Below are 12,542 nucleotides of genomic sequence, written 5' to 3' on the forward strand. Positions count from 1 at the left end.
GCCATGCTTCCATTGAGTTATAGCCTGGTCCCCTCCCCAACCTGGGGGAGGTGGATTCTCCTTTTCTCTCTCTCTTCAATCTACTTTCTAAATAAACTATAGTTTCCAATCTAAAAAAAAATCTGTATCTTCAGTGAGACTGAATATCTATATATATATATGTCATAGACATTTGGTATATGATATGTATAATATATCTAAAATTAATTCAGTAATGTTTTGTTCTAGGTAGTGTGTCTAAGTGTTAGCTATATGAAGATGAATGAGGTGTACACTGTGCTAATTAGGAGCGCAGTAAATATACAAATCATTATGTAATAATACATCATTACAGATCAGCTATGGGAAGAATTTAAGGACTGAAAAATGAGTTCTGTGAATGTTATTAATTTGTAGCCAATGAGGCAGATGGAAATGCCTGAAAACTTATTCTCACTCATTGTTTTCAACCATTGTTACTCTATATTAGGCTAATTGTACCATTTATCTGAATTGGATAAGTAGTGTCTTATTTGCCCACCTGGGAGTATTTTCAAGGCAAGGTTTGAATCTCAGAGGATTGACTGCTGTTAAGCTGTATCTTTAAAATTATAGCTTTATGTCAGCATTCATTGTGTGTGCATTCCACCATGTTATATTTTCATCTTGTACCAACACTGATTTTAATTTTATTTAAAAAACATTTGCTTCCCACTGAAGGTTTTCTGCCATCTGGAAAGGGTTAAGGGTGAATCATGATTCATTTTTGACTTCTACAACTTTTTTTGGCCTTAAAATCTCCAGCATTGAAGTGGGAAAATGACTTGGGATGACTTTGAATCCTCTCTCCACACTTGTTCACTGTGTAGCATTGGGCGAGTTACTTAACCTCCCTGAGTTTCAGTTTCCTTAGTCTACTTTACAAAGATATTTCAAAGATTAAATTAAATGAATCATGTGTGCCAAGCCCAGAACCCAGTGCGCCCAGCCCCCAAGTTATGTTTATTTGCTTTCTCTAATTCACAAACAGCATTTCTTGCCTATGATGGAATTATGATTACATCTACATTCTCTTCTTTTACTAGGGATTTCTAGACCATGGAGGCAGGTCTGTAGAATAGGATTGGTCTAAAATGTATGAGGGTACCCAAGAGTCCAATTGTATAATCTCTTTCCTTTTTCTAAATTTACTTAATCCAGAAAAAAAGTTTACTATAATGACAAATATTTCAGGAAGCATTTGTTGCCAAATTACCTGAAGCAAATCATGTACACACATGAAAGGAAAGTGCATTTTAAAATCAATGGAAGAGTATGCATTTTTGTTTTTTTCGGTTTAGAGGAGAGTTAATATGTCTTCTAGATATTCAGATAATCATTTAATAGACATTGATTCATTTGAATGCTGTGCTTTGAAATGATACCAAATTGGCGGCATGATCCCTGACCTGGGGAAGCTTATGAACTTATTGGTAGGACCAAACCCATGTGTATGAAATGTCTGCAAAAACAGTTAGACTTAATATGAGGAAGGGCAGTATAAAATGACAGGTCCTGAGCCCCTAAGTACTGAGGAAAGGCAGGATACAAGATTTGGGCAGGGATTTACTGTAGCTCTAGGAGACTTAGGATCATGGTTTGCTTCATAAAACACTATTATTTCAATATAGAATTTTTTTTAAACCACCTAAAATGTTCCCTTTCTATAGAAACCCAAGAACATACTGAAGTTGCTCAATCCTTATTTGAAATAAATGCATCTTCCCAAAGTCTTAGTGTTCAGGCTGATATGCTTTCAGACACTCATATATCCACTATACCAAATTTGCACCTGCCCAAATTCATTCTTAGTTTGCAGGATATGAAATATCTTTATAAATCATAACAAGCCGGGCTCGGTGGCTCTGCCTGTAATCCCGCGCCTTTGGGAGGCTGAGGTGAGTGGATTGCCTGAGCCCGCGGGTTCGAGACCCGCCTGGGCAGCGAGACCTCATCTCTACAATAAATAAAAAAATCAGCCGGGCGTGGTAGCGCATGCCTGTAATTCCAGCTACTTGGAAGGCTGAGGCGGAAGGATCGCCGGAGCCCAGCAGGAGCGGCCACTGCACTCCAGTCTGGGCGACAGAGTGAGACTCCAACTCAAAAAAAAAAAAATAAATAAATAAATAAATAAATAAATAAATAAATAAATAAATAAATAAATAAATCATAACAAGCCACATTGAGAATAAAAAAATCTCGGCTAGCATCTTACCTCAAAAGCTGAAGCATGACACATATTTTAATACCAGTGGATTTAGGAACCTAGATTAAGACTGTTCTCTTTTTTTAAAAAAAAATTTATTTATTTGTTATAAAGATGTGGGGTACAATTCAGGATTAGGTATACCAACATTGATCATGCAGGTACCCTTGTTGATGAGGTATGTCCCTCCCTCCCCTAGCAGTTTCCCTTTTTTTTAGAAGGAGTTTTATAATTTAGGATCTTCGAGAGTAAGCATGGGTCCTCTGAACTGGACCTCTCCTCCTGTCCCTCTCTGTGCCCCAGCTCCCCAAATTAAATAAGTAAGGAAGAAAAACAACAAAACCATTAACTTAATAGCATAGAATTTATGGCTGAAGTCTTGCAAAGCTTATGTCAGCAAAGTTAAATAATTACTGTCACTTTCTTTTAGACATTTGGCTTTATGGTTCCTGTCACCTTTATCATAACATGCAGCTGATTTAGTAGCTTTGTTTTTCATGGCAAATGGCCTGGTGCTATGTTTTTATGCATGTGGCCATGCTATTGAAATGACAATACATGGATATACTTCAGTGGAGCTAAATTTAGATAATGAATTGGAATACTGTTCATGGCTTTGGTTTTGTCATGCTGTCAGTGTGCCAAATGAGCTTTTTCTCTTGTTCTTCCCCCCACCCCCAGATTCTCAAATCCAAAGACTTAACATCTCCAACCCAGCGCTACATTGACAGCAAAGTCGTGAAAACAAGAGCAGAAGGCGAATGGCTCTCCTTTGACGTAACTGACGCTGTTCATGAATGGCTTCACCATAAAGGTTACAAACCACTCTCTCTTTTCCTCTCTATATGTTCAGTAGCCTTAACTTATTGTAGATTGATTGCAGATTAAAAACACATGTAAAATGACCTCCTTGACTTAATGTTTTCCAGACAGGAACCTGGGATTTAAAATAAGTTTACACTGTCCCTGCTGTACTTTTGTACCAACTAATAATTACATCATCCCAAATAAAAGTGAAGAGCTAGAAGCAAGATTTGCAGGTAACTGAAACTTGTTCATAAGAAGTTGGGGAAAGAGGGGGCCTATGTTGATAATCTCATGGGAGATAAAATCACTTTGCATGTGAAAATGGGATTGTTTGGTGAAAACTGGATAGTTTAACTCAGTTGGACAATGATATGTTTGTATAAAAATATATGAAGGGAGAAAAAATTGGAAGATAGAAATTGGTTCTCAGTTTACAACTGCTCAAAACCTAGTGGTGACTTTGTCAATACTAACTGACTGACTCATTAACCCTTCAAACTATTAAATACTCAATTAAGACCTTTATTTCTCATTTTAGCAAACACACTTTCTATCTAAACTGATATCATAAAAAACAACACACATTAAGAAAAGCCACTGATAAACCCCCAAACCAAATGGCAGGATGGGACAGCTGTATTTCATGGAAGAAAGGAGTCTCCTCATGCCACAGCTTCCGTAATTAACCTTCCAATTATTGAAACATTCCACCTTTTCTAGCCCATACCCAACATTTCAAGTGGCTTTCTTAGCAGACTTTTATAATAATTTATAAACACATTTAAGAAGTTTTAGCTTTCTTTCATGCTCACCTTTAAGTGAATTAGCCAAAAGTCAGAGAGAATGAGGAGGTGCCTAGGGTTCAGGTCACCTCATGCATTAGATAATGAATCATTGGATGATGAGAGGTGAGAGGAAAGTCTGTGCCCACATGCTGATGCTGCATCAGGCCACAGTGCCAGGCCAAGGAGCTGTTTTCCCTGTCCTACTAACATCACCCAGGACCTCCATCCTCTTTTAGAAGGCTGTAGTGGCCCTTGCTCATGAAAAATACTCCCAGAGGTCTAGAGATTTATTTCAGTCTCTAGCCTAGTCATGATTCTCTGGAGTGTGGAGATTAAATGCTTAAACTGGCAGTCTCCTGAGCATGCTTTGGGGAGCTCAAGTTTCTAAATCTCAGATGGAATCAGGAAAGTGTTGAGGATGCCATAAAATAAATGAAAAAGCCCTTTCTTCACAGCTTCCCAAAATAGCATTAGGTAAGGGTGACTTCTGTTTCACTTGAACCTAATTCACTCCAATTTAGCTAAGTCTCAGTTTATGTTCATTAGAAAAGTCTTTTGAGTTTAGTAGTCTTAGGAAGAGTGTGAACCAGCGGGTGACAAGGCATATTCTATTGCCATGTGTTCAGTTGTCGAGGGTTTGAACACAGCCTAAACTGAGGATTGACTAAAATAAACTGCCAAATTTGCCCTGGGACCATAGGTCAAAGACTGCTTCTGTAGTGACTTTCATAACCAACAGCCCTGCCTTTGACACTGAACTGCCTTTGGACAAGAGCCCCATTTAGAAATGTTAACTGTCACGTGGGGTAGTCCTGTTGTGTCATATCTATTTCCCCGGGGAATGACTATACCCAGCTGATGCTGCTTTGGTGGTCATCACTGCTATTTGTGACAATATACAAAGGAAAAAATATGACTGATTATATTTGATGAAGGTAAAGCTAAATGTTTATTACCCAAATGCATTTTTTCAAGGTATTGATGGCACCTCCACATATACCAGTGGTGATCAGAAAACTATAAAGTCCACTAGGAAAAAAAACAGTGGGAAGACCCCACATCTCCTGCTAATGTTATTGCCCTCCTACAGACTTGAGTCACAACAGACCAACCGGCGGAAGAAGCGTGCATTGGATGCAGCCTATTGCTTTAGGTAAAGGAAGTAAAAATAAGACAAAGTAATTACATTGTTAACTCCAGTACTGCCTTTGCCCTTTCTTTTACCACATATTGACCTGGATGGTACTCATTGCTTAAGACCAGGAACAATACAGTATAGCTCTTGTATTTCATAGCATTGTTCTTCCCAAAGACTTAAAACAGTTATTTCTGGGTTGTATTCATCAGCTCTTTAGCAATAAACCACACTGTGAATACAGAAAACTAGCACCCCCAATTTTTTTCCCTAAATTCCTTTGAAATGCTTTGGTGCTGAAGAATAAAATGAGCTCTCTGCTACTCAGAACAAATACAAACTTGTTTGAGATATATGAGGATGACTTCTAATTAAGGAAGACTTACAATCTGTATGAATACTTCACCCTTATTCTTACTTGAGTGTTCAAAATAACAGAGATGAGACAGCAGAAAAATGCTATTTGTCACATCTTTAGCTACAGAATATGATAAAAGTGAGAAAAATGTATTTCCCATTCCCACATGAGTTCATGGAGGGAGAATATGAGTGTTCTTCTGTGGTTTTAGATTGGTAAGAGGAAGGCTCTTTCTTTGAGAGTTATGGGACAGTGCAGGGTCCTACTGATGAAGTGTTCCAAGAGGTCATGAGTAAAGTGGCAATTTTTGCTTTTGAGGGCCTGTGGTTGCACTCAGCAAGACTGTTTCTTAATGTCTGGTTTATGCCTAAATCAGAGAACATATGATGAAATAAAGGATCTGTTCTCAAAGAAAAATGCCTTAGATAGTTTGTTGAAAATTGTAGTTGTATTTCATGTTATATTTGGAAGGAATAGAGACTGGGTGGCAGAAACTGTCTAGCACTAGTTGGAAAGAACTTGGTCCCTTCCAGTGGCTCTCTGCTTGTATCTAGTCATTTGAGGGGGAAGGGTTGACTTTTTAGGTCGCAGGGAGTCAGGGTATCAAGCTCATAAGCGAAATTGGTGTAGCAAATCACCACAACACCCTATTCTGAAAATCACTTGCAAGCACAATAAAACTATTAAAACCTGGCCCAGGATATCTGCTCATTAGATGTTTGTTGAATACATGAATGAGTCATTTTTCTGGTTTGGGGTGATGTGGGGGTGGGGTGGGGTAGTGAATCAGCTTTAAAATCTCTATTGCTTTTTTTTTAAAAAACAGAAATGTGCAGGATAATTGCTGCCTGCGTCCACTTTATATTGATTTCAAAAGGGATCTTGGGTGGAAATGGATCCATGAGCCTAAAGGGTACAATGCCAACTTCTGTGCTGGAGCATGCCCATATTTATGGAGTTCAGACACTCAACACAGTAGGGTAAGTGTTTGGTTAACTTGTTGCTTCTGTTCTTGAGTTGCCAATGGATACCTACTGATCGTATTTCCAAATGAATTGTATTTAACCTGGTGTTCTTTTACCATCACATATGAACGGGTGCTGGAGAAATCCTTTTAGATGAGAAGGAAGAATGTAGGCTGTAGGTGAAGTCAGAAAGTCACACTGGTCAGTTTCAAACAGTAGGTCTTGCCTTACCAATTGATTATAAACAATTCGAGAAAAGTTTGATTTTTTTCTTTATTTTATATTTTTTATTAAAAAATGCTTTCTGTTGATACATAATAGTTGTACCTAGTTATGGGACATTTTGATATGTGTGTACAATATGTGTATAATGATCATATCAGAGTAATCAGGAGATATACCACCTCAAAAAGTTATCATTTCTTTGTGTTAGGCACATTCTCAGATCTTCTCTTCTAGCTATGTTTAAATATACAATGCATTATTATTAACTATAGTCGTCCTACTGTGCTGTCAAACACTAGAACTTAATCCTTCTTTCTAACTGTATTTTTGTACTCTACCATTAGCTTCTGGTAACCATCTTTCTACTCCCTACCTCCATGAGTTTTGTATTCTTAGCAACTATAAACACAAATAGGTAGCAAAATAAATAAACAAACCTGTTGAATCAGCACATCACATAGTGTCATATATAGCTAAAGTGTGAAGGGACCCAAGGCTCCATCTTAAAAAACAGGTCTGTTATCACCTCCATCAGGGACTGCCATCTTTAGAAAGGACATTCAGGATTTCAATGGATTGGCATAGTGATTTACTAATATATGACAATTAGAAAATAGTTTAACTTCTCTGAACCTCAGTTTCTTATCAGTAAAAATGAATGTATTTATTAAAAGATATCCTTAAAATAATAATGCCAAACCTGAAGTACAAAAAGATGTATATGAAAATGATTTGAAAATCAGTTTCTCTATGTCTTTTTAAATGTAGCCTAAAGTAAATGAGAATCTGAGTTTTTTTCATTACTACAGTGAGGACAGAGGGTGAATTCCGAAGGTAAGTTCTAGACTGGATACTATGAGTTCCCAGACTGGATTAGTGTAAACTTTTCCTATGTAATACTATTTGTCAATATGCTTTCTCCTGATAGCTTGTAATGTAGGATTTTAGAATTAGAATAGACTTTATAAGTTATGTTATTCAAACCTTTCATTTTTCGAAAGAAATTGGAATCTAGATCATGTAGATGATGCCCATGATTAAAAAAAACAAAAAACATAAAAGTGACAAACGCAGACCTCCTTGTTTTATAACCAGGCCTCCATTTGCTCTGTCTTACTGGGTTTAATTCCTAAAATGTGGCTACACGTGAGGGTTTCTATTCTGCTCCTTATGCCTCTGTAAATCTCCCTAATAAAGAGGCATTAGAAAAATTGCCTTCACTGCAGGGTAGGAAAATGAATCTGCTGCCATAAAGATCACATAAGGCATTCAGCTGAATTCAAGAGTTTGGGAGTTATCAATTATTTTAGATAATCTATATTATAGTAGTTTCTCTTTAGTTCATATGAAAAATAATGTGTTTGTGGAATATGGAGTCTATTTCTTTATTAATGCCTGCATATGCTGGAATTTAAGTTGACAAACATGGCTCCCCTTCCATCAGCTGTTCTCCCAACTCCCCTGTAGACTTTGGCACTCTGGGGTGACCGTGTGCTTGGCCATGTGAGGGAAGCTTGCTCATGCCTGTCCCTTTGTCTGAGCTCTCTGGCCAGGCTGCCTCATCTGGGCTGCGGCACCAGTAGCTGTAATGTGGACAAGGCCCTGTTGCCAAGTAGAAACATAATTCTCCTCTCTGATACACAGAGGGAGTGTGTGAAGGCTGAGACCATGCTTGTTTTTCAGGGAGAGAGGAAGAATAACTGTCATGGTCACAAATATGTGGTTTGGACAGTTACCCAAAAAGCCAGAGGTAGCTTAATAAAGTAGTCAGTGTTGCTGCACTGAACAGGTCTTCTGTCTTAGGCTGAAAAAATTGCAGTGAATCTCGAGGAAAAGGTCACTTGCTGTTTGACTAACACATTAATGGCATCCTTGGAAATGTCTCTGTATCATCAGTGGGGAACCTACATACTTCAATTAGTAAATGTCACACACCTCTCTGATATAGAACGGGGTTATACAGGACAAACTATTAGAACTTTCTCTTCATTCTGTTTTAGGACTCACTCTTCCAACTCAGTCACTGCCATTTACCACATGGAAGGTTAATGGGGGGTTGATTGTTCTTATTATTATCGTTGTTGTTATTTTCAGCAAAATGTAAGGAAGTGATGCTTATGAATAGAGTCTGCTTAATGTCATTCTTAGCATCATTGTATAAGCATTGGTAAATGAGAAGACTTATTTATTTATTTAAAACAAAAATTCAGGTGACATTAAATTGGCCTAAGAAGACACTTAACATGGAAAGATTTCACATTGCTGACAGGTGTCTTTTTCTATACCCAAGGATAGATTAAAGCTCTGATGAGAGCTTTAATAAAATGTTTTGTTCTTCTACTTATTCATGCATTCATTTTTCACCTAGCACCTGAGTCTTATTTTGTCCAGAGTAGACTTACTAGGATTGTAAGGTAAAAACAAAATCTACGGAGTCCCTGACCAGGAGGAAACTCTTAATCTAGAATTGAAAGTATATACTCAGGAAACAACTTCATTTACAGAGTAGTATAGAAACAAAACCACATACTGAGAGGATCAAATTTTGCAGGGTCCAGGGACTATGTGTACCAAAGCAGTGATCAGAGTGTAGTGTAGACTTATTGGAAAATCTGTTGAATGAGCAATTTTATCTAATCTGTCTTTAATAGAATCATTTGTTTAAGATGTATTTTTTTTTTAAAGCATTCCATGTGGGAAAAGACTGAATTTGGTGATCGCTAAGGCAAATAGCAATTTGACCATAATTTAGAGTTAAGAAAGGGACATTATAAACCAAAAATAGTTAAAATTATCTACTCAGTGCTGTGACTAATAGCAATATGGAATAGTTCTTTTTAAAATAGTTGCTTTTTTTTGTCTTTCCTTATGTTGTCTCTCCTCTCCTATGCCTTTCAGGTCCTTGGCTTATATAATTCAGTAAATCCAGAAGCATCTGCTTCTCCTTGCTGCGTGTCTCAAGATTTAGAACCGCTGACCATTCTCTACTATGTCGGCAAAACACCCAAGATTGAACAGCTTTCTAATATGATCGTAAAGTCTTGCAAATGCAGCTAAAATTTTTGGGAAAGTGGCAAGACAAAAATCACAATGATGATGATAAAGATAATGATGACGACAACGATGATGATGTTTGTAACAAGAACACATATGAAAGCCTTGGTTCATCAGTGTTAAACATTTTTGAAAAGCGGTACTAATTCAAACACGTTGGAAGTTTGTGTTCTGTTTGTTAAAACTGGCATCTGAAACAAAAAAGTTGAAGGCCTTATTCTACATTTCACCTACTTTGTAAGTGAGAGAGACAAGAAGCAAAATCTTTTTTTTTTTTTGTAAAGAAAAAAAACACTGGAAGAATTTGTTAGCGTTAATTATGTGAACAACAACAACAAAACAGGAAAATCCCGTTAAGTGGAGTTGCTGTCTGTACCGTTCCTATCCCATGCCTCACTTGATTTTTCTGTATTGCTATGCAATAGGCACTCTTCTACTCTTAGAGTTAACAGTGAGTTATTTATTGTGTGTTACTATATAATGAACGTTTCATTGCCCTTGGAAAATAAAACAGGTGTATAAAGTGGAGACCAAATACTTTGCCAGAAACTCATGGATGGCTTAAGGAACTTGAACTCAAACGAGCCAGAAAAAAAGAGGTCATATTAATGGGATGAAAACCCAAGTGAGTTATTATATGACCGAGCAAGTCTGCATTAAGATAAAGACCCTGAAAACACATGTTATGTACCAACTGCCTACGGAAGCTTCTTGTAAGGTTCAAAAACTAAAAAGCCTGCTAATAAAAGAAACTTTCAGTCAGAATAAGTCTGTAAGATTTTTTTTTTTCCTTTTAATTGTAAATGGTTCTTTGTCAGTTTAGTAACCAGTGGAATGTTGAAATGTTTTGACATGTACTGGTCAAACTTTGGACCTTAAAGTATTGCTGTATAGCTATGCCATAGGTTTTTTCCTTTGTTTTGGTATATGTAACCATACCTATATTATTAAAATAGATGGATATAAAAGCCAGCATAATTGAAAACACATCTGCAGATCTCTTTTGCAAACTATTAAGTCAAAACATTAACTACCTTATGTGTAATGTGTAAATTTTTACCATATTTTTTATATTCTGTAATAATGTCAACTATGATTTAGATTGGACTTAAATTTGGCTTCTTTTTAATGATCACTCACAATTGTATATTTCCTTTAGCTGGCCAGTACTTTTGAGTAAAGCCCCTATATTTTGACTTGCACTACAAATGCATTTTTTATAGTATTTGCCCTACTTGTGCTTTGTGTATTGTTCATTATTATGACATAAGCTACCTGGGTCCACTTGTCCTTTTTTTTTTTTTTTTCCCACAAAGATGATAGATTCAAGTTCCATAGTTTTCCTTCATCTTCTAAGCATCATTAACTAACCAACTAAGTCAGATGTTAAAAAACTTTTATGTTAGGAAAATGGGGAATGTTGTTGATTCATAGATAATTGTAGTGAAATGTTTTAGTTTTAACAATGGGTTAAGGATCTGACTAAAATTCAGAATCTTGATGACAGAATTAAGAACGGTTTCTCTACATTAGTTTAATCAGTATTTTTACAGAACTCTATTGTTATTAAAAATCAAACAATTCATAGGAAACATTTTTTTCCTTTAATCAGGTTTTTAGTGTTCAGGAGGATATTGAAATACCTAATTTTAGTTCATGCTTTAAAAGGGATAACAGTCCAGGTCAGTGTAAGTCATTTTGTTTATTTCACTGAAGTTAAGGTTTTTATAATGTTCTTTGAAGGTGAAAAGGCACAAGTCAAGTTCTCCTATGATAAAAAGCTTATTTCTTTCCTCTGAGTGAGAGTTATCCATATCTGAGGCTTGAGTTTACCTTGCTTTAATAAATAATTTGCCACATCATTGCAGAGGTGGTATCCTTGTTGGGGTTTGTAGAATATGTCAGTTTGTCACTTGTCACTTATTTCGCTTTAAAATAGATATTAATAGGCAAAACAATGGAATATTTGTCATTTCACCTACAGAGCAGCATAGGGAGGTGTGAATACAAAGTGAAGTTGTTTGATACGGTATTCTTCTTTTTTGGAATTTCCTGACCATTGATTCAGGTGAAGAATTGGATTTTAAGATTTGAAAACCAGAAAAGCAAGAGATGGGATGCCACAATAGTAAAACAAACAAACAAATAAACAAACAAAACCCTTGTGTTCAATGTAACCCAATCCCAGATTTGAGTGTGTGTTCATTATTTTTATTTTGTCTTCCACTTTTCTATTAATTTTGTGTAAATCACTTTTATTTCTGCAGGTATTTTCCTCTCGGATAGGATAACATTTTTTGTTTTGTATTATTTTGTCTTCCTCATGAATGCACTGATAATATTTCAAATGCTCTATTTTAAGATCTCTTGAATCTTTTTTTTAAATTTTGGGATTCTATAAGGTCTTTATTTCTCACAAGTAAATATTTCCATGGGAGGGGAGGGGAAGTGGGAGGGAATAGAAGAATTAGTATGCAGGTGGGGCAGCAATTTTTCTGTGTTAAGCAGCAGTACAATTTTATGGTTGGCATGGTTTTTAAAAGTGGAATAAAGAATAGTTGTTTTGTTATTTTGATGACCAATTACGCTGTATTTTAACACAATGTATGTCTGTTTTTGTGGTGCTCTAGTGGTAAATAAATTATTTCAATGATATGATGTCTTTTTCCTATCAGTGCCATCATTGAGTCTAGAAAACACCTGTGATGCAATGAGAATATTCTCAAGCTGGAAAGATCGTACCACCTTTAAATTTGCCCTTTGTGCTTTTTCCCTTAAGGATCGTCATTTCAGAAATGTCAAACTTTAGAGCTCTGGAGCTAGAATATATCTGTCAAGGATGGAAGAAAACCCTCTGCAGTCTTGTTTATTGCTATTTGGTAATTGTGTGAGATTTAGTTTCCATCCAGCTTGACCGTCTACCAGAAAAAATGCAGAGCGATGTTTGCACCATGCTTTGGCTTTCTGGTTCTATGTTCTGCCAACCCCA

At 36.4% G+C, this 12,542-nt stretch overlaps 1 protein-coding gene across 2 annotated transcripts in view; it reads left to right on the forward strand.

The window, feature by feature from the left end:
* Positions 1-10,586, forward strand: part of TGFB2 (transforming growth factor beta 2) — an 83,887-nt gene extending 73,301 nt beyond the window's left edge. For both annotated transcript variants that reach the window (XM_008052850.2, XM_008052856.2), the window contains 5 exons: positions 2,906-3,038; positions 3,154-3,264; positions 4,792-4,969; positions 6,136-6,289; positions 9,398-10,586. In XM_008052850.2, the coding sequence (XP_008051041.1) occupies positions 2,906-3,038; positions 3,154-3,264; positions 4,792-4,969; positions 6,136-6,289; positions 9,398-9,556 (735 nt within the window). In that variant the 3' untranslated portion in view covers positions 9,557-10,586. The remainder of the gene's footprint in view (positions 1-2,905; positions 3,039-3,153; positions 3,265-4,791; positions 4,970-6,135; positions 6,290-9,397) is intronic.
* The last annotated feature ends 1,956 nt before the right edge of the window (positions 10,587-12,542 follow it).

Source organism: Carlito syrichta, unplaced genomic scaffold (assembly GCF_000164805.1).
Source record: "Carlito syrichta isolate Samal-C Ts95f unplaced genomic scaffold, Tarsius_syrichta-2.0.1 Scaffold72152, whole genome shotgun sequence".
NCBI lineage: Eukaryota > Metazoa > Chordata > Mammalia > Primates > Tarsiidae > Carlito > Carlito syrichta.